Source organism: Mus pahari, chromosome 14 (genome assembly GCF_900095145.1).
Source record: "Mus pahari chromosome 14, PAHARI_EIJ_v1.1, whole genome shotgun sequence".
NCBI classification, from domain to species: Eukaryota; Metazoa; Chordata; class Mammalia; order Rodentia; family Muridae; genus Mus; species Mus pahari.
The window spans coordinates 80,445,096-80,464,833 of record NC_034603.1 but is presented as its reverse complement, the minus strand read 5'-3'; the positions used below and the strand labels follow the sequence as shown (position 1 = coordinate 80,464,833).

Here is a 19,738-nt window from a genome sequence, read left to right as displayed (position 1 = left end):
CTCTGGTCAGGTTCCCCTCTCTCATGCCTCTCCCCCCCCCCCCCCCCGCAGGAGGCATGGCTGGTCAGGAAAGAGACACATACTACCAACGTGTATCTTGGTGTTGGGGAAACCCGTCAACAGGAAACTTGCTTGGCACTGAAGGGTGTGGCGGCGGGGTTAGGTCTGTGTGTCATCCCATGCGGGCCCAGTGCCCTTTTGCTTAGAACCTTGTAGCCGGTCCTGAAAAGGAGACCTTCTCATTTCAGCTCTCCCTTCCCCAAGCTGCAAAGAAAGAGGTCAGCCAGGCCTGTTTGCCCGGGAATGCCTCTGTAGAGTGCTTGCTTAGGTCAGAAGTCACGGATGGCTGTACAAAAGACTGGCCGGGGCCTCCTCCAAGCCATCGGCTCTGCGTTAGGCACGTTTCTCCTCCACACAGTCTGCTAACCCTGCCAGCGTACTGCTCAGAGTTTGTCCTCTGAAGACTTCCTTGACAGCTGAGCCTTCCCTCCCTCCCTCCCTCTCTCTTTCCCTTCCCTCCTTCCTCTCTCCCTCCCCCACCCTCCTTGATGTTCATTAGTCCCTGTGTTTCTACCAGCTCATGGATACAATGACTATTGCCATTGTATCCATTACTGCTTTGCTGGTCCTGCCCTTGTTCCCCAGAATCCCCTCCAGCCCCCTCCCCACCTCAAGTCAGATTCTATACAGAACAGACACCCAGTCTGCAGAGCCCCACACACACACACACTCACAGAGGCCCCTGGTGTCCATGGCTCCCAGTCTCCCAGTCTGTGTTGGCGATTAAGACAGCAGAGCGCAGGCTCTCACAATGGAGATGGCCTCGAGCACTGCCTTCATCCTCACCCTTGCTGCTGATGTCGAGCATCAGCTGTAGATCTGCAAGCAGAGCGTTTCCATCAGACTTTGCAGAAACTCGTCCCATAATTCACCTGGAAAGCTACCTGGTATCTAGAATGGAGAACTGGTTCTGAGAGCTAAGGATTCAAACCACACCTCAGAGCTGATGCTGATGCTGATGATGAAGAAGAGAGGAAGCCCCCATCCACTGAGTACCTTCCCTGCCTACCCGGCATCTGTTGTGCTGTGTGGCTATGGAGTGGTTCCTCAAGACTCGTGCACTGAAGGCTTTGCCCCCGGCTGATCAATCCAGTCATGGAGATATGATCAGATTGTAATGGCTCTGACCCTTTTTTGTCATTACTGATGGATTCAGAATTCAGTGGTGTCTGGGCCAGCATATACATACTCACAGGGGTGGGACCTAGTTAGGAGTAGGTCACTAGAGACATGTCCTTGGAGGGTGTCTCTTGTCCCAGGCCATTCCCCTGTGTTTTCTTTGCTTCCTTTGTGTCATGTGAACAGCTTTGCTCTGTCCTGTGCTCCCTGTCACGATACTCTCTCCCTACGGCCAGACACAGTGGAACAAGGTGCCCACAGACTAAATGCTTGGAAACTGTGAGCCAAAGAAAACCGATCCTTCCCCCCCCTCCCTCCCTCCTTCCTCCCCTCCTTCCTAACGTGCTTATGTTAAGCATTTTGTGACAGCAATGAGAAATTAACACAATGAACAGTTGGGAATGGGAACACAGCTGGCTGTGTTTATGTGTGTGTGTGTGTGTGTGTGTGTGTGTGTGTGTGTTTATGTCTTGTGCATACACATAAAGGAGAGCTGAATTTAAAAGGGTCCTGTAGGAAGGAGAGAAGGCAGAGGGGCTGTAGTTTCAGCCCTCACTCAGTCTCTGGAGCTCAGGAACGATCAGGGCAGACTTCCTGATCATATAGCAAAGCATTGTCCTGCAGAGAAAGACCTGGCAGGATCTTGGGGTGTGGCTATAAACCTTGTGCCAGGGCTAGGGCAGGGCAGTGACAACGAGGTTTGCCAGGGATGGAAGAATGGGGTTTCTGTACTGCTTATCAGGGCTCAGCTCCAGGGCAGGGTGTGGAGGAGGCTTCCCCAGCCTGCCTGGTGGACGGCAGGGCTTCGGACAGGAAGCATCACGTTCGACTTGACACCAGGTCGGTGGCCCCGTGCACATACCTAAGATGGGTCATGTTCCTGGCCTGTGTATATGGAAGGGTGGACAGTAACAGTGGACCATTAGGCAGCCACCAAGCTCTGCCTCTGCATCAAAGAAGAGACACAGGGCATTGTTTGACCCCCCATTTGGCTCTGTATCAGGTCAAGGAAACTGATCTTATTTGACCACCATCTGGAGAGAGACAAGAGATGACGCTGAATGTAAACCAGGCTGCCACCAGCTCTAGAGAAGACAGCAGGGAATACAGAAACACTGGAAGGAACTTATTCTCGAGATGTGTTGCTTCCACAGAAATGTATGCCTGGTGTTTCCCCTCATGGATTAGGAGCTCAGGGTCTTCTTGGACATAAAATTGGTAGAAGAACCTTCTAGAACAAACTGTAGTTCTCCCTGTGGCTGATTGGAACAGAAGTATAGGGTCTTCTATCCTAATCAGGAACCAACAAGACTTCTGTATCAGTTTCTTCTTTATTGCTGCAATAACCACAACCAAGGCAACTTATCAAAGAAAGCATTTAATTGGGCTTATGGTTTCAGAGGATTAGAGTTCGTGATGGTGATTAAAGGCATGGCCATAGGAACAGCTTGGAGCTCAGATCTCAAACTGAAAGCAGGAGGCACAGTGCATCCTGGGAATGGCATTAGTCCTTTGAAGCCTCAAAGCCTGCCCCCAATGACACAAGGTCACTCCAACAAGGTCACACCTCTTAGTCTGTCCCAAATAGTTCCACCAGTTGGGGACCAAGAATTCAAAGATACGATTGAGCTAAACAGAGTGCATGCCAGCTAAATGTTTATAAGTTCAATTCTGGTTGGGTCGGTCTTTGTCTAAGAGACTCCTTGAAATAGTTCCAGAGTACAGGGTCATTGAGCCCCATATGAGATGCGTGTATATATGTGGTGACAGGGAACGAAGGCAAATATGGTGTGACTGAAGCCCTCAAACCAAGTGGAGATTTAATATTGAATACTGAGTGTTATCTGTGGTGCTCTTTGCTGGAATCTAGTCTGGAGGGCCATGGCCAGAGCTGGCCTGATGGCCTTTCAGGACAGCAAATTGTGTTCTTTTCCTGGGAGTCTGGGGCCAAGGATGGAGTGGCCAGTAAAGACAGGGGAGGCCCAGTTGCGGGTCTGTACTCCCTGCCCTCATATCTGTCCAGAGCTGAGGGGCGAATTCCTACTGCGAGCAAAGTGGACAGACAGGAGTCAATTGACCAAAGAGTCAAGCATGAGGCGACTGACTCTCTTTTCTCTCTAGTCCACCCACAGCTCCTGCAGGCCCCAGGCCAGCACTGCTAGTTAATGCCCTTGAAGCTTGGTTATCAGAAGGGCCTTCCATGGAGGGACTACCCCTAGGACCTGCCAAACCGAGATGGAGGCAGTCTCAAATTACCAGTACGTCACCCTCAGGCTGACCCTGTTCCCTCCTGTGGCATGTCTCCTTTCTTTGCAAGTTGGCATGAGGGTTCACGTGTGCACATTATGACTTACAATCATGCGTGTGCCCCATCTCCCTGGATCAGTTATGTGTTGCCTGTGTGTCTGCCTATTCCTATTCTCTCTTCATTGCGATCTAGTCTCTGGCTTCTGCACAAAGCAGTCTCTCTAAGGCAGGTCCCTAGCATTGGACTCAGGTGAGCAACACAATTCCCTAGTGTCCCGCAGAGGCAGAAAGCCAGAGGCTGTCACAGTAAACACCACCCAAGCCCAGAGAAACTGCAGCAAGAGTCCATGGGAAACCTGAGCCTGGAGCCACATCAGTGTCACCTTCAGGTTCTGGGTCTTTGCTTCCTTGTACCGGTTCTCATGTGGCTTCTGGGTAAAATGAGCTACGCTCATATCTGAACTACAGGAAACAGGAACTCACGGGCACAGAACATCTATCTCTCTGTGTTCGGAACCTTTCAGGCATTGTTAAATTGTCCCTCGAGGTGGAGGCCAGCATCTCCATGCTGTACACAGACATGTAAAAGTTCAATGACTGACACAGACCTGTACAGTAATACAGTGGCAGAACTTGTTCCATCCTGCTTGGAGCCAGCGTGTTCTGTTTTACTATAGCATGCAAAAAACAGAGTGTGACCAGAGACTCAGAACAGGAGGGCAACAAGGAGGAAGATGGTGTGCCCTCCTATGACACTACTGCCTACCCGTGGGCTCTCCTTCTTCCTTTGCCCACCATAGAACCTGGTTCCCTGGCACCTAAGAAGGGATTCAGGACTTAACAGGCCCCCACTTTTTGATGGGTACATGATTTCAGACAAGACTTTTTACATGTTATTCTAATTTTCTCTCTATTACTATGATTCAAACATTCTGACCAAGAGAAACTTAGGAGAAAAAAAATGGCTTATTTCAGTTTACAGATTACACATCATCACTAAGGGAAGTCAGGATAGAAAACCAATCAGGAACTTGAAGCAGAGACAGTGGAGGAACTCTGCTTGCTGGCTTGCTCACAGGCTCATCCTTAGCTAGCTTTCTTATATAGCTCAGGACCATCTTCCCAGGGAATGGTGCTGCCCACAGTGGACTGGGACCTCCTATCAATTGCCTACAGACTAGTCTGACCAAAGCAATTCCTCTCTACGATGACTCTAAGATGTGCTAACTACGTCTTGTACCTTCTTGTTTTTGCAGGAATCTGGCCATTGGAATTGGGATCCAAAATTTCCCAGAGGGCCTGGCTGTCAGCCTTCCCCTGCGTGGAGCAGGCTTTTCTATCTGGAAAGCTTTCTGGTGAGTGTACCCACTGGGTCAGAAGAGAGTCACATGGGCTATAAACTGCTCCCTTTCACAGTGTCAGGCTCATATTGAAGGCCAGGTGTAGTGCTCTGGAAATACACCACAAATGTGGGTAAATGTTGTACCCACAGTGGAAACCCCAAGAAACAAGATAATCTCTTGACCTTTGACTTTTACATGACTAGCTTGGGTGCCTATGTCCCTTTTCAAAGACCTCTGTGAATAGCAACCCATAGCTATCAGCACTGGTCACTTGCCCCCTAATATGTCCCCGGTAAATGTCACAGTGTCCTCAGCTGAAGACCATCTTGCCACCACGTGACCCAGGGAGTCATTACATGAGCTGCTGTCACATGTCCCCACTTGGGACACAGGCCTCATACATTACTTCACTAAAACAATTGTTGGTCTACAATGTTAGATCACAGTACTCACACAGACAGCTAATGGGGACAATTTAAAAATGCCTTCCATTGTACAAGGCCCCGTGGCTTGCAAGTTTGTACGTGTACTTGAATGATCGTGTTTCCACTCTGTAAAGATCCCTTTCCCCATTGTTAGAGTCCCTCAAATAGAGGCTTTGGGAAAGAAGGGAGGTGGGTGGCCTTAGAGATTTTCATAATCTACCAAAACCACGGCTGTCCTTTCAGGTAGTTGAGGCACCAGGGAAAAAGGAGAGGGAGATGCAGAGATTTGTGGTTAGCACCAAGATCCCCCCCCTTTTTTTTTCTCCCTCTCAAACTCTGGTCTGGGCTTGATGTCAAAGCTACATTTTTCCAGAGACAACAAGACCACAGGCAGAGGTCTATCAGACCAGAGGGCTGTCTATCCTGCTGGTCTGTTGATGAAAATGCAAGGAGACAGGGTGCAGTATCTATTTTAAAAGGTTCCACAGCAAAAGCAGGATTTCTCCCCATGCCCACTTTTGCTTCTTGACCTAGAGGGACTGGGATCTTACAGTTTGTACAATCTGCCCTTCTTTCTGGGGAGGCTAGCTGTGGGAGATGTCCTTCATTTCCAGGATACAGATGGAAGGAGTGAAGCTCAGAGGCTGTTCACTTACTGAGTGCCCGCTTCAAGAAGGGGGCCTGAACTCTCGGCCTGTTGGTGTTGTAGCTGTGGCAGGTGGCTTCTGCCCACCCGGTCCGGGCTTGTCTCTTGCCCTTGCTGTTCTCGATACTCCTGCCCACCCGGTCCGGGCTTGTCTCTTGCCCTTGCTGTTCTCAATGCTCATCCTTCTGTGTTGCTGCTTTGACCAGAGATCATTTGTTCTGAAGCAGTGCATCTCCTCTTGCTAACTCAAATAAAGGAATTCCTTAAAAGGAGGAATCTGAAGCCAAGATGCTTGAGGTTCTGGGGGTGGAGAGTAGAGAACATGCTGTCAATGAAGAAATGGCCAGGTAGGCCCACCTCTGCCACATAAGGGTACAGTTACAGACTAACCCCCCCAAACATGTTTACCACAACGGTACACACCAAGACCATTCCTAATCAGTGTCCTGTCAATCAACACAAGCATCAAAGATGAGCAGCCTATGTAGGAGAATGTCCTACAGCCATACGATGACAGGTTCTCATCCTTAGAAAGATGCATTCTACTACACAGGCTGGGACAATAACTCAGTGTGGAGGGGACTTGCCATACAAGCGCTCGTGTGAAAAGCCAGATGTAACCATGTGCACCTGTAATCCTAGTATTGTTCAGGAACAAGAGGTTCTCTGGGGATTGTTGGCTCCCTGCCTAGCTTCAGTGAGAAAGCATGTCACAAAGGAATAAAACAGTAACAGAGCAGGCACCCACATCCTCTCTGGCCTATACACACATTCACACACCCCACATATAACACACACATGCACACATAACACACACACACACACACACACACACACACACACACTTTCCAACCTTTTTTTAAAAAAAGAGAAAGATACATGCTACAGCAAGATACACCTTGAAAACATGCTATTGTTGAAATAAGCCTCCATCCCCCCCCAAAAAACCTACACAATTCTGTGTATAGGAAATATCTAAAGGCAGCAAACATATGGAGAGAAAACGATGAAGAGATGCATAGTGACAGGGGCTGGGAGGAGGAAGGAACGGGGCATGGCTGCAAATGGGCATGGGCTTCTTTCTAGGATAAAGATGTTGGAATTGATGGTGATGTCTGCATAACCTTGTAAACACACACACACACACACACACACACACACACACACACAACCAATGGCTACATAGTGAATGTTACATGGGATACAAGTTATGTCCCAACCAGATTGTCACTGTCAAAGACAATGTAAGCAACTTAAAGTTCCAAAGGAAATAAGGGTACAGAGCTACAGTAACTACTTCATGAAAAACCAGGTAAGAAGTTGCTTCTTAGAACGTGGCCAGACAAGATGCCCACCATACACGTCTGGGCAAGCGGCATGTCTGTATTGGTCAATGTCTCCGTTCCTTTCATTGGTCCATGTCTCTGTGCCCTCCTTAGGTATGGACAGCTGAGTGGCATGGTGGAGCCCTTGGCTGGGGTCTTTGGAGCATTTGCTGTGGTGCTGGCTGAGCCCATCCTGCCCTATGCACTGGCCTTCGCTGCTGGTGCCATGGTCTACGTGGTCATGGATGACATCATCCCCGAAGCCCAGATCAGGTGGAGAGCGAGTCGCTACTCTTCAGCCCTGTCCCAAGACTAGTCTGAGACGACTTCCCCCCCCCCCACTTTCCCTCTCTTCCTTTCTCTTTCCCTTTGCTTACTCCCAAGATCCCTCTGCCCCTGGCCACAATTGTTCCTGTCCCTCCTCTGCTTGATAAAACTGAAATAAAGAGGAGGCAGGTGACATCACACAGTGGAATAAGGCAGGAGCTTATGAAATAGCCACCTTTAAACTCCCTCTCCCCCTTCTCCCCCCGCCCTTGCTGGAGTGAGAAAAGTGATGGGATCAAAGATGCCAGCGATAGCGATAAATGTGTTTCAATATCTTGCCATAGGCCAGGTGTCAAGAGGGATGGTGGGCAGTGGAGGGCCTTACACAGTTTCCTTCAGGTTTGTATAACAGAATAATTGTGAAGCTCATTCATCATGATAGATCAGTACCTTTAGGGACTAAAAACAAGGGCTGGAGAGATGGCTCTGTCAGCATTTTGTGCTTGCCACATCCGAACCCACAGGAAAAGCCAGACATGGTGGCATGTGCTTGTAATCCCGGCACTGGGGAGGGAGAGACAGGTGGATTCCTGGTGCCCCATGGCTAGCCAGATTAGCTTAATCTGAGAGTCCCAGGCCAGCAAGAGACCCTGTCACAAAAAAGTAGATAATGCTGGAAGAGAAATGGCTCCCATAACCTCCCCCAACACACATGAAAAAACATAAGAATCAGCCACTACTTTTTAAAGTGTGTGTGTGTGTGTGTGTGTGTGTGTGTGTGTGTGTTCATGGAGGTTAGAAGTCAAATCCATGGAACTGTAATCCCAGGCTGTTGTGAGCCTACTGATGGGAGTGATGGGGGTGATGGGGGTGATAGGAACGGAATTCTGTTCCTCCACAGAACAGCAAGGGCTCCTAACTGCTGAGCCACCTCCCAGCCCTCCCGCCCTCTCCTCTTTGTTTGTTCAAGTCTGGGACTGGAGAGCTCTGGTCAAATGATTTCTGTGTGCTGCAGCCCCGGCCGGGAACCACAGAAGGCCGTGAGAGCGGGCTAAGGAGGGCATGGCTTGGGGTCAGGAGGGAGTGTTCGCTTGGCATGTGGTACCCAGCCATCAGTGCTGCCACCGTTGGTAGAATGCTCCCTGGTGTGGTTGGGGTCATCAGCCTAAGGCCATAGGAAGCGTCAGCTAAGTCTCACTGTTACCATCTTCCTCTCCTTCCTCCCTAGTGGCAACGGGAAGCTGGCATCCTGGGCCTCAATCCTGGGATTTGTGGTGATGATGTCCCTTGATGTGGGCCTCGGCTAGCTCTGACAAACCTTGGGACTCCGTGAAGGACTGCACCAGGCTTCTGCAGGACCATGAGCCTCTCTTAACATTACAACCCTGATCCTTTCTCCCCTCCGTCTCCTTACCCCTAGATCAGCTCTGATTATATTTTGACTCTTCGTTTCGCTTTGGAGGGAGAAGCTGGTTTTCTTTGTAATCTCAAGGTGTCATAGAACTGTAGATTTGTGTGTGGACCACTGAGTGGAAGGCATCTTTCTTCAGTGGGATTGTCGAGGCTAACCCCTCTGTCCCACCTCCAGTCTCCCTCACTAGACTCAACTTCAACACTTCAGGGTCACCTCCAGAAGTCAGCTCCTGGGGTAGACACCCTGTGCATATTGGCCTGAGGTTTTGGAGCAGGCTGCCAGGGCCCCTTGTGCTCCTTCTCCATGGACCCTCTGTCCACCTAGAATGCCAGAACAGAAGCCACATGAACCTAGACACCTGCTTTCTGAGGCTGAGCCAGCTCAAACATGGTCTGCTTCCTTCAGGGAAACATGCACGGGAGGGCCCACACACCAAGGGAAGGAAGGCAGCTTGTCTCTCTCCTTTGTCCAAAGACAGCGATTGGCATTGCTGATGTTAGAGAAATATGGAAATGAGGGTGACCGTGAACACGCAGTGCGCTCTGTGAAGAGTGCTGTGAGTCGGTTTTAAGCTGAGCTTCCTCCACCCCCAAGCCCCCTGCTCTTTGTAGACTACAAGAGCAGGCACTTTGTAGTGGCTCCCAGATCTCCTAGCTATTAATCTTGATGTGTTTACAGCCTTTGTTTTTCTGAGAGACTTGTGGATGCCAGCAAATGGCAAATACTCAACCCCCTCATTGACTAACAGGGTTACTTAAGTCAACTCTAGGGAATGACATTCAGAGCCTGACAAGGCTCCTTCTCTGCTGGCCACTTGGAAACTTATTACCCAGAGCCCCTCAGCTTCAGCGGGCTTTGTGGGAATCTGGCCAGCGGGCTTCTAATGGGAAAGGAAGGGGGCTGGGGTAAGAAGAGGTATTTTTACATTCCCTTTCTTAGAAAACTTAAAATTCTGAAATGACTGGACCTAGACTACATGCTAACCTACCCCATCATATATGTAGCTCTGCCATCCGCTCTTCCAACCCATCTGAGATCTCCATGGCCAAGGAGCGTGTGGGACTCAGAGAACAGGCTCTACCCCGGAACCAGGCATTTGGATACTGACTGGGTTATCAGTATCTTGCCTCTGTGTTTACATGTTCCGTCTCTCCAAGGATGGATATTGTAGTCTGTGAATGCTCAAGACCCCAGAGGCCAACCTCGGCGGGGCGTGTCCGTTTTTCTGACGCACTGGTGATCAAAATTGAAGATATATTCAGAGATTTGATTGGTTGAGGTTAGCTGGTTTGATGATTGGCACATGTATATATTCTTATTCTTATGTCTCCATGTGTAGTTCTATTGCTGCAAATCATCCTTTCTGCTGGATAAGACCTCGTAACTGTGATTATTGTCAATAAAGGGAATTTTGTTGTGCATGAGCTGTGTTCCGATCGATCTTCAACACCAGTGCTTTCTAGAGCTGCTGAGGCCCATCTCCCATACAACGCCAGCAGGAGTGAAGAGGTGCTCACAGCAGGATGAGTGGTCAGCTTCCAGGCTGAAAAACAAACAAACAAACAAACAAACCACATCCAACTCCAAGTTGACACACAAAACCGGCCAGTACACTCGCAGTGTGGTGAAGAATCACACTCAGGAAACCTTTTCCTTCCTCGTTCTTCTCCAGCATCTCCAGATGAAATTCCATGTTCGAGTGTGAAAATCTTGAGTTAAGAAACGTGGAGGATCTAGTGGAGAGTCAGGCTTGGAAATGAGGTGGATCTAAGACAGTTAGAGATCCAGGCTGTAGCCCAATGGGATTTGGAAAACAGTTCCATTAGATGCATGGCCCCTGGTGATGGTGACCAATACTGGGCAGCTCTTCTGAAACTCTCTCTCCCTTAGCCCTCCCAACAGCAACAGGAGAAGCAGGCTGTCTGTATTGCCGCCATCCTTCCGGTTCTGATTCCTTCTTCAAGGTCAGGGTTAGGAGAGATAGTCACCCAACAGAGGTTTGCATATACATACAGATTCACTGTGCCATACAGAGATGTACTTATACCCAAACTTGTACACACACACACACACACACACAAAGTGGGCTGTGCTAGACAACCATCCATCTGGAACTTGAATCCTGTACCCATGAACTGGCTGGACTTACCCCTGACCAGGAATCCCATTACGGTAGGTTTTCTAGATTTGGGGATGGGTTCAGATGTTAACCACAGGAAGAGACGAGGTTGACTCAGGGAATCAACATTTTATTGTAACTCTCTTTTCTCATTTTGCGAAGGTCATTGGCTCACAAGTTGTTGCCATTCCTCATACAATCAAACGCCAATCACCCCTTCACAAAAGGAACTAGCCCCCATTCTGTGCTGTGTCAACCCCCATTCTAAAAGCATCTATATTAGAATCCATTTCGATATATACACTTTCTCCCTAACTATATAAATAAGAAATTTTTAATCCTAAAATTATCTTGGTTCATAATTCTCATTCTTATTGTTTTGTGTTTGCCACAATCTGTTGCTCCTCTTTGAGGGTGTACCCAGGGGGTTCTTGAAAACTTGATCCCCAATGTAGCAATGTCTCAAGGTTGAGAGATGCTGCTGTTTAACTGGAGGTCAGAGGTCAGAGGGAACTGTTCTACAATCTGGGTTAATTCTGGAGTATGGCCCTTCCTATCCTACGATGTGACCTCTCTCCTCCCACATGGTATCATTGGCCTTTAAAACTTGTGCCATAGTTTCTGTCAACTTGACCCAAAAAAGACATGTTTGAGAAAGGGAAATCTCAATTGAGAAATTATCCACCAGACTGGTGGACATGTCTGGGGGCAGGGGGGAATTTTTTGATTAATAATTGATGTGGGAGGCCTTGACCCACTGTGTGCTGTGTCATCAGGTGGTTCTGGGTTGTAAAAGAAAGCAAGTTGAACAAGCCAGCAAGCAGCACCCTTCCATTGCCTCTGCTTCAGTTCCTGCCTCCAGGCACCTACTTGAGTCTCTGCCTTGACTTTCTGCAATGATGGAAGGGTAAGCCCGATAAATCCCTTCCCCCTGTCAAGTTGCTTTTGGCTATGGTGTTTATCAAAGCAGCAGAGACACACACTTAATACAGACTGTCACCAGAGTATGATCTGGCCAGTTTTGGACTTCCAGCCTCCAAAATTCTAGGCTGAGTAAATTCTTTTCTTTATATAGTCCTTAGCCTCTAGCACTTTGTTATAGCAACAGTAAACCAACTAAAACCCCCTCTTCTGAAGCAGACCAGGCTTGCAGATTACTAAGGATATACACACCAAGAACTTTTATTTTCTGATAAGATACTGTCGGTAAAGGAGGCAAGGGAAAGACGGACGGCGTCCTCCCCCTCCCCCATTAGTTAATTTATTCACTTTACATCCTGATTGAGGCTCTCCTCCCTCTACCCCTCACAGTCCCACCTTTACAAACCCTTCTCCCAGCCCTCCTTGGGTACCACCTCGCCCTGGGACATCCAGTTGCAGCAGGACTAAGCACATCCTTTCCTCCTGAGGGCCAACCAGGCAGTCCAGTTAGGGGAAGGGGATCTGTACTGGCCGGGTTTGTGTCAACTTGACACAAGCTGGAGTTATCACAGAGAAAGGAGCTTCAGTTGGGGAAATGCCTCCATGAGATCCAGCTGTAAGGCATTTTCTCAATTAGGGATCAAGGGAGGAGGGTCCCTTGTGGGTGGGACCATCTCTGGGCTGGTAGTCTTGGGTTCTATAAGAGAGCAGGCTGAGCAAGCCAGGGGAAGCAAGCCAGTAAGGAACATCCCTCCATGGCCTCTGCATCAGCTCCTGCTTCCTGACCTCCTTGAGTTCCAGTCCTGATTTCCTTTGGTGATGAACAGTAATGTGGAAGTGTCAGCTGAATAAACCCTTTCCTCCCCAACCTGCTTCTTGGTCATGATGTTTGTGTAGGAATAGAAACCCTGACTAAGACAGGATCCAATGGCAGGCAACAGAGTCAGAGACTCTGCTTTCTGCTCCAATTGTTAAGGAACCCACATGAAGACCAAGCTGCATATCTTCCTAGGTCCAGTCTGCATACTCTTTAGTTGGTGGTTTAGTCTTTGTGGGCTCCTATGGGCCTAGGTTAGTTGACTCTGTAGGTCTTTTTGTAGTGTCCTTGACCCCTCTGGCTCACTCAATTCTATCCTCCACTCTTCCACAAGACACCCCGAGCTCTGCCTGGTGTTTGGCTGTGGGTCTCTATATCTTTTTCCATCTGCTGCTGGATGAAGCCTGTTGGGAGTTCGTTATGCTAGGTTCCTGTCTGCAACCATAGCAGGATATCATTAATAGTTTCAGGGGTTGACTCTCTGCCATGGAATGGATCTTAAGTTGGGCCACTCATTGATTGGCCGTTCCCTCAATCTCTGCTCCATCTTTATCCCTTCCCATCTTGTAGATAGGCAGGACGAATTTTGGACTGGTTTTGTGACTGGGTTGTTGTTCACCTTCCTCCACTGGAAGTCCTCCCTGGCTACGGGAGGTGGCCACTTAAGTCTCCATATCTCCTGCTGGTAAGAATCTCAGCTAGGGTCATTCCCATAGACTCCTTGGAGCCTCCCCTTCATGCTAGGTCTCCATCTAGTCCCAGAGATGCCTCCATCGATTTCCGTTCTCACTCCCAACCTTCTTTCACCCCCTCTCTCCCCACACTTGATCCCCACCCCCCTTCTCCACATCACTTCCTCCCTCACCAAGCTCCCTCCATCCATCCACCTCCAATGACTAGTTTCCCCTTCTGCATGACATTCACAAATCCTCCCTTGAGCTACCCTTATTACTTAGTTTCTTTGTGAGGAGTCCCAGCCACACAGATTCCCCCAACATGAACTTCTCTACCAGGCATTGATGGACACTACCCTCCCAAACAGAGCCAAAAGAAATCATCTCTCCTCTACATTGCTCTACATTGTCAGGGGTTTGGTCACAGAAGAGGAGAAGGGTAAGAACTACAGGACCCAACCTGCAGACTTCGATGGTGCACGTTGGAGGGGTGGGAAAGCCAGAAGCCAATGACCCCAGGAGGGGAGTGGCTTTTCCCTTTCTTTTTACGTGGAGATTTGTCATCCATGCAGCAAAGACACAAAAGTGTAGAGTGTATTACACACTTATGCATCTGTGGGATGTACCCTGCCTGAGGGTGGGGACAGACATCCCAAGTCACAAACATTCAGGCTCCTGAGATCTGGGATCTCATCCCTCTGGCTAAGGTCCTAGGTGAACCCAGTCAGGCTGCAGGTGTGGTCAGATTCCAGCTTGCCCGTCTTGGGCCGGGTGATGCATACTGCCTACATCTGCACAAAGTTTCTGGAGCCCTTGGCCATGATGGGGAACAAGGGCTGTGATGGGGGACAAGCCTATATGCAGGGAGAGCCAGATCCATGCTCTTGAACCCTTCTCCCACCTGCCAACCTGCTGAAAGACGTAGTGTGCCAACCCCAGCTGCCACCTGCTTGGCTACGATGAGACAGTTCAGATGCCCTGAAGTGACCTCTGGAGGGTCACTGTGCTGTCACCTCCTGCTTCCTGCGTGTCTTTTCCAAGGCTGAGTCTGGGAAGCCCCAAAAGTATTGAGCATATATGGCAGAGAGAGCTCTTTGAGAAAACCATACAGAAGTGCCAATAAAACTAAACTGAAGGTTTTTGAAAGGGCCGCTGACTGCACACTTATAAAGCTCAAATGTCATTGATTTTGGAGTGACCTGACCTCTAGCTCAGGACACAGAGGCCAGAGATATGTAGGAACTCTTAACAAACTAGCTTTTCTGACATCCTCCTATACAGATCAGGCCAGCAGCTAATGAGAAAGACTGTGTTCATAGGCAGAAAGAACACTGCTTGACACGTTCTCCTCCCTACCCTTCCCCGACAGGAGGAAGAATTAAACCTACCTCCTCCTTCTTCCTGTTCACCTGGGCAGTCAGAAGTGATGACAGGAAACAGCAGCCTTGAACCATCTCTGGATTCTGTTCATCTCCTGACCTTCAGGTTTGTTCTTGGTGACAGTACCTGAGTTCTGCTGGTGCCTTGAAGGTAAAATAAATCCTGTGTGGCCTCAGTTGGCCTTTGGAGCTACCACCCAGACCTCTAGGGAGCTAGGCTACTGCTTTCTGCTCCAGAATAGGGATGATGTGGTGAATGAGCCAAAGGAGTAAATGACTGCTGCCAGCCCCTAAGGAACACAAGGAACTACATGGGTAAACCTCTGGACCCATATTCTACCACCTTTGTATCCTATGGTCCTGAAAAATCCCAACACTCGTGTAGAAATCCAGACACAGCCTAGACTCACCTGAGAAGGGAGTCTCAATTGAGGGGTGGGTTGCCCAGATTAGATTAGCCTGTGGGCGTGTCTATGGGGAATTGTGTTGATTGCTATTTGATACGGAAGGGCACCTCATTCCCCAAGCTGGTGGTCCGGAAGTGTGTAAGAAAGCTAGGAGAGTCTACGCTGGCTTGTTAGCCAACTGGCAAGCAGAAGCCTCTGTGGTTCCTGCTCTACTTCTTGGCTCTGAAACGAATTCCTTAGTCAGAGGTTATGCTCTGTGGAATAGCAAGTTGAGTTGTGCTGAGCCCCTGCCTGGACTTCCCTCAATGAACCAGGACCTGGAAGTATAATCCAAATAGATCCTTTCTTCCCCGAGTTGCTTCTGGTGCTTGCCAGGACAGTAGAAAGGAAGCTAGCAGAGAGGTTGTTGGGGTGACAATTTCTTCCTTTTTGCCCCATCTTTTGTTACCACCATAACTCTCCTCCTCACCACAGGCTCAGAGCAACCGTGGAATGAACCTTTGAAACACGAAGAGAAAGAAACCCTTTCCTCCTTGTAAGTTGTCCCAGGGATGGAAATCTGACACAGCTGGGGACCATGCAGACAAAAAGAGCCCCTTAGCCAGGGTCTAGTTCTACTTGAGGCTGTGTGTGTAAGGGTATCAGAAATGAACCTCTTGGCATTGGCCTTTCAGGGAGAGGGTTCAATGCGCAGTTGCCTTTGCAGCCAGCTTATCCTCCAGAGTGTCCTGGAGGGTGTCCCATAGAAAAAAGTGAGCCAATGTAAGGATAATACAGATATGTAAATTCTTGCTACTCTTTCAGCAAAGCTGAGAGTCCTGAACTGAATATGTGAAACCATGGGACATGGAAAGCCTTTGTTTCCAACCATGCCCATAGCAGGAGACAGAAATAAAAACAGACTTCTCTTAAATAAATGAGATAGGAATTTGTGGGTGTCATATATATGAATATATGGCATATTTGGTAATTTTCTGAAAGTCTATCACTAGGTGACAAAGTACCACAAATTTATTGTAGTAAAATGTCACATACCACTGTTTCCATTTGGTCAGGTCAGGAGCCAGGATTTAGTTTATCTGTGTCCCCTGCTAGGACCCTGTAGTCTACACTCATGATGTCAGCTGTCCCCTGTTCTCATCTGGAGCTTGACTGGATGACTCTACATCTGTGTTCCCTCTCGCTGTCGTGAGAAGTCTACTCCCACTATCTAGAGGGCTGGGGAGGTGCGTTCCTCACAGGTGACTTCCTCAGACACAGAGGGAATGTACCAAGGCCCCTGTAGCAGTTTGAATAGGTTTAGCCCCCGTAGACACCCATGCTTGAATGATTGGCTCAGGGAGTGGCACTGTTAGGAGGTGTGGCCTTGTTGGAGGAAGTGTGTCACCGTGGGGGTGGGCTTTGAGGACTCCTATGCTCAGGCTCTGCCCGGTGTGGAACGAGCCTCCTCCCAGATGACTGTGGAAGCCAGTCTCCTCCTGCCTGCCTTTGGATCAAGATGTAGAATTCTTGACTCCATGTCTGCCTGGACACTGCCATGCTTCCTGGCATGATAATGGACTGAACCTATGAAATGCTAAGCCAGCCTCAATTAAATGGTTTATGTATAAGAGTTGCCCTGGTCTTGGTGTCTCTTCACAGCAATAAAACCCTACCTGAGGCACCCCTAGAGGGCTTTTTGAGTTCTTTGACATACAGGCTTTTCTAGAAAGTCTGCTCAAGGCTTTGGACCAACAGGGAGTCTCTCGTGTGTTAACTGCCAAGAGATTCTTATGGGTGGTCACATGATCACAGGCTGCCATTCTCTGTTGCCCATGAATCCAGGTCATGAGATTGGATTTCAAAGGTTCCTTACCCATCAAGGTAGACGTGACAAAACCAAGTACACGGTGGTTAGGACAGAGTTCTCTTTTCTTCGATATGGACACCTCAGAGTAGTCCAGTGAACAGTGACAGGAATGAGTGGGTAGGACAGGACTGGAATCAAGATGTCCCCTGGGAAGGATTTCTCTGCTCTGCGAGCCTGAGCCTGATCTTTCTGCCATCCTCTCTGGGGGATGGTGGTTGGGGAAGGTTCTACAGGCTGCTGTCCAAAACTGTGGGTCAGGGATGGAGCCAACTCGTGGTCCTTTGCAGATGCTGAAGAGCTAGGGAGAGAATATTCTCTCTCTCTCTCTCTCTCTCTCTCTCTCTCTCTCTCTCTCTCTCTCTCACACACACACACACACACACACATATATATCCACTCAATGTGTAAGTGTGGTGTGTGTGTGTTTGTGGTGTTGTTTGTGTGTGTGTGTGAGAGAGAGAGAGAGAGAGAGAGAGAGAGAATATTNNNNTATATATATATATATATATATATATATATATATATATATATATATATATAATTTCATCTCCCATCTTCTCTGTGAGCACTGTGGTACAGAATCCAAATGAGCTTTTGACCCAAGTTGGTATTTCCACAGAGATATGCTTGGGATGCTGCATGGAGGTCTTAATTTGGGTCACTACATTTATCTTGGTCCTTTAAAAAGAATCAACTCTGAATAAGATACCTCTGGTGACATTTGATGTTGAAGCCTCAGTCATGTGTTGTATGTGGCTGGGAAGAGTCAGAAGAAAAAGGACTAAGGGACAACGCAGAGGTGAGGGATAATTAAAGTGGTGCCACCGCCACCGTTAGACCTCCAAGAGGTGTTTTGTTTTACTTTTTGTGGCTGTGAGAAGACACTGACAAAACCAAGCTTGGTAGGAAACTGTTTGGCTCATGCATCCCAATTACAGCATCACTGAAGGAAGGCAAGGCAGGAACTCAATTAGGACAGAAACCTGGAGGCAGAACCACAAAAACCACATCACTTACTGCCTTGATCTCCGTTCCTTGCTCATCTTTCTTTTTTATACAACGCAAGACCACCTGCCTGCCTAGGAGTGACACCGCCCGCAGTGGGCTGGGTCCTCCCGTGCTGGTCACTCATCAAGAAAATGCCCCCAACAGACTTTCCCACAGGCCAAACTGATGGAGGCAATTCCTCATTTAAAGTCATTTTCCCCAAGTTGACTCTAGCTTGTATCAAGTTGTCAAAATAAACAAACCAGTGCAGAACAGGATATCGACGTAAGCCTCTCTCACAGCTTTAAGGAGTGTGTATGTTACTTATTCAGAGTTTGTAATCTAGGAAGTCAAATAAAGCCTGAACATTTTTGCTTTGGAGCCCAGGCGTTTGTAGTAAGAACTCCTTGGGCAGAACTGACTTTCAGGTCCTCTGCTCTGGAAGCCAGCAAATCCATGAACCCACATTGCCCTTCTGACTGGGAGCCAGTTCCTTATCCAGTAGGTTCTGCCTGTTTGGGAGGAAGGGTGACGTGGGTGTGTGTGTTGGTTTAATGCAGAATTCTTGGCAAATGTATCCATTGGCGAGTGCCGACAAGTGAAATTCTCCTTTTTTTTTTTCCCCAAGCCAGAAAAAAAAAATCCTGATGCTGATTTCCGGTCATCATCCTCACAGTCCCACTGAGTGAAGACCTCTCTTTGTCCTTGGTGTGCCAAGACACTGGAAATAGTGACGGTCTCTAGCTGAATGCTACAGCCCTCAAGGTCAAAAAGGTTTTGGTGTTTTCCCCTTCATGGTCACTATCATTTGGAATATTCCCTTTCCCAACCATGGAGGGCAAATGTTTTAGTAACCTTTGTCATTGTTCGGACCAAATACCCAACAAGAACAACTAAAGGCCCATCCTCCAGATGATTCTAGATCCTGACAAGTTAACACAACAGAGATGGCAACAGGTTGGTGACCTACCTACAACCTAATGTTTTAGATTGGGGTAGAAGAGATGGGCAGAGCAAGGACAAGGGATGGATGTTGACAGGGAGATGCAGACTGGCATCATAGGAATCCTTGAGGAATATGTCTGGAGTAGGCATGCTGAGACCAGCATTTCTATAGCATTTCTATAGGGCTATTGTGAGTGTGTGGACCAGGATGCAGATAAGCATCATGAGCATCTCTATGGAAACATACCTCGACCGAGGATGTTGAGAGCACCATTGTGAGTAGTCCTCTAGAAGTGTGCCTGCATCATGATCGTTCCTATGAAACTATACTTGGACCAGGGATGCTGGGACCGGCTTTGTAGGCATTCCTGTGGGAGTGTGCCTGGATGAGCAGGTAACATGGCTTTGGGGAAAAGGCAAAACTCCTCAAGGGTTCAGCCTCAGAACTCCCAGCACCCAGTGCATGTCCATGTAAGAGATGACAATGTTGATAGCGTGGCTGATTGAGATCAGCCTTGGCAGGAGCTTCCAGAAGAGCTTTGTGGTTTGGAAAGTTGCAGCAACAGCCAGGGCACCAGCTGCCTCTCAAACACACCTTTCCCAAATCAGAGCAGCCGCCCCGCCCACACCCAGGCTTCTCCCACCGGGAGCTCGGCTTCCGCTTTCTACCTTCTTTGGCTGCAGTAGGATGATACCCTCGGGGTATGGTCCACGAGCACCTGATGTCCTGCATCCGGGGGGAGTGTGGACTTCCCGTGCTGCCCATGGACCATGGATATGACCATTATCCATCA

The 19,738-nt window shown here is 48.6% G+C and overlaps 1 protein-coding gene and 1 long non-coding RNA gene across 4 annotated transcripts in view; both read left to right on the top strand.

Moving 5' to 3' along the window:
* Nucleotides 1-10,266, top strand: part of Slc39a11 (solute carrier family 39 member 11) — a 420,215-nt gene extending 409,949 nt beyond the window's left edge. For 2 of the 3 annotated variants that reach the window (XM_029545678.1, XM_029545677.1), the window contains exons 8-10: nt 4,683-4,781; nt 7,280-7,438; nt 8,661-10,266. In XM_029545678.1, coding sequence (XP_029401538.1) covers nt 4,683-4,781; nt 7,280-7,438; nt 8,661-8,739 — 337 coding nt within the window. In that variant the 3' untranslated portion in view covers nt 8,740-10,266. The remainder of the gene's footprint in view (nt 1-4,682; nt 4,782-7,279; nt 7,439-8,660) is intronic. The other variant, XM_021214003.2, reaches the window with a different exon arrangement.
* Nucleotides 10,267-14,779: 4,513 nt separating this feature from the next.
* On the top strand, nt 14,780-18,679 carry LOC115065350. Its single transcript, XR_003845131.1, has 3 exons — nt 14,780-14,862; nt 15,638-15,698; nt 18,628-18,679. It is a non-coding gene; the product is annotated as an uncharacterized LOC115065350 (long non-coding RNA).
* The last annotated feature ends 1,059 nt before the right edge of the window (nt 18,680-19,738 follow it).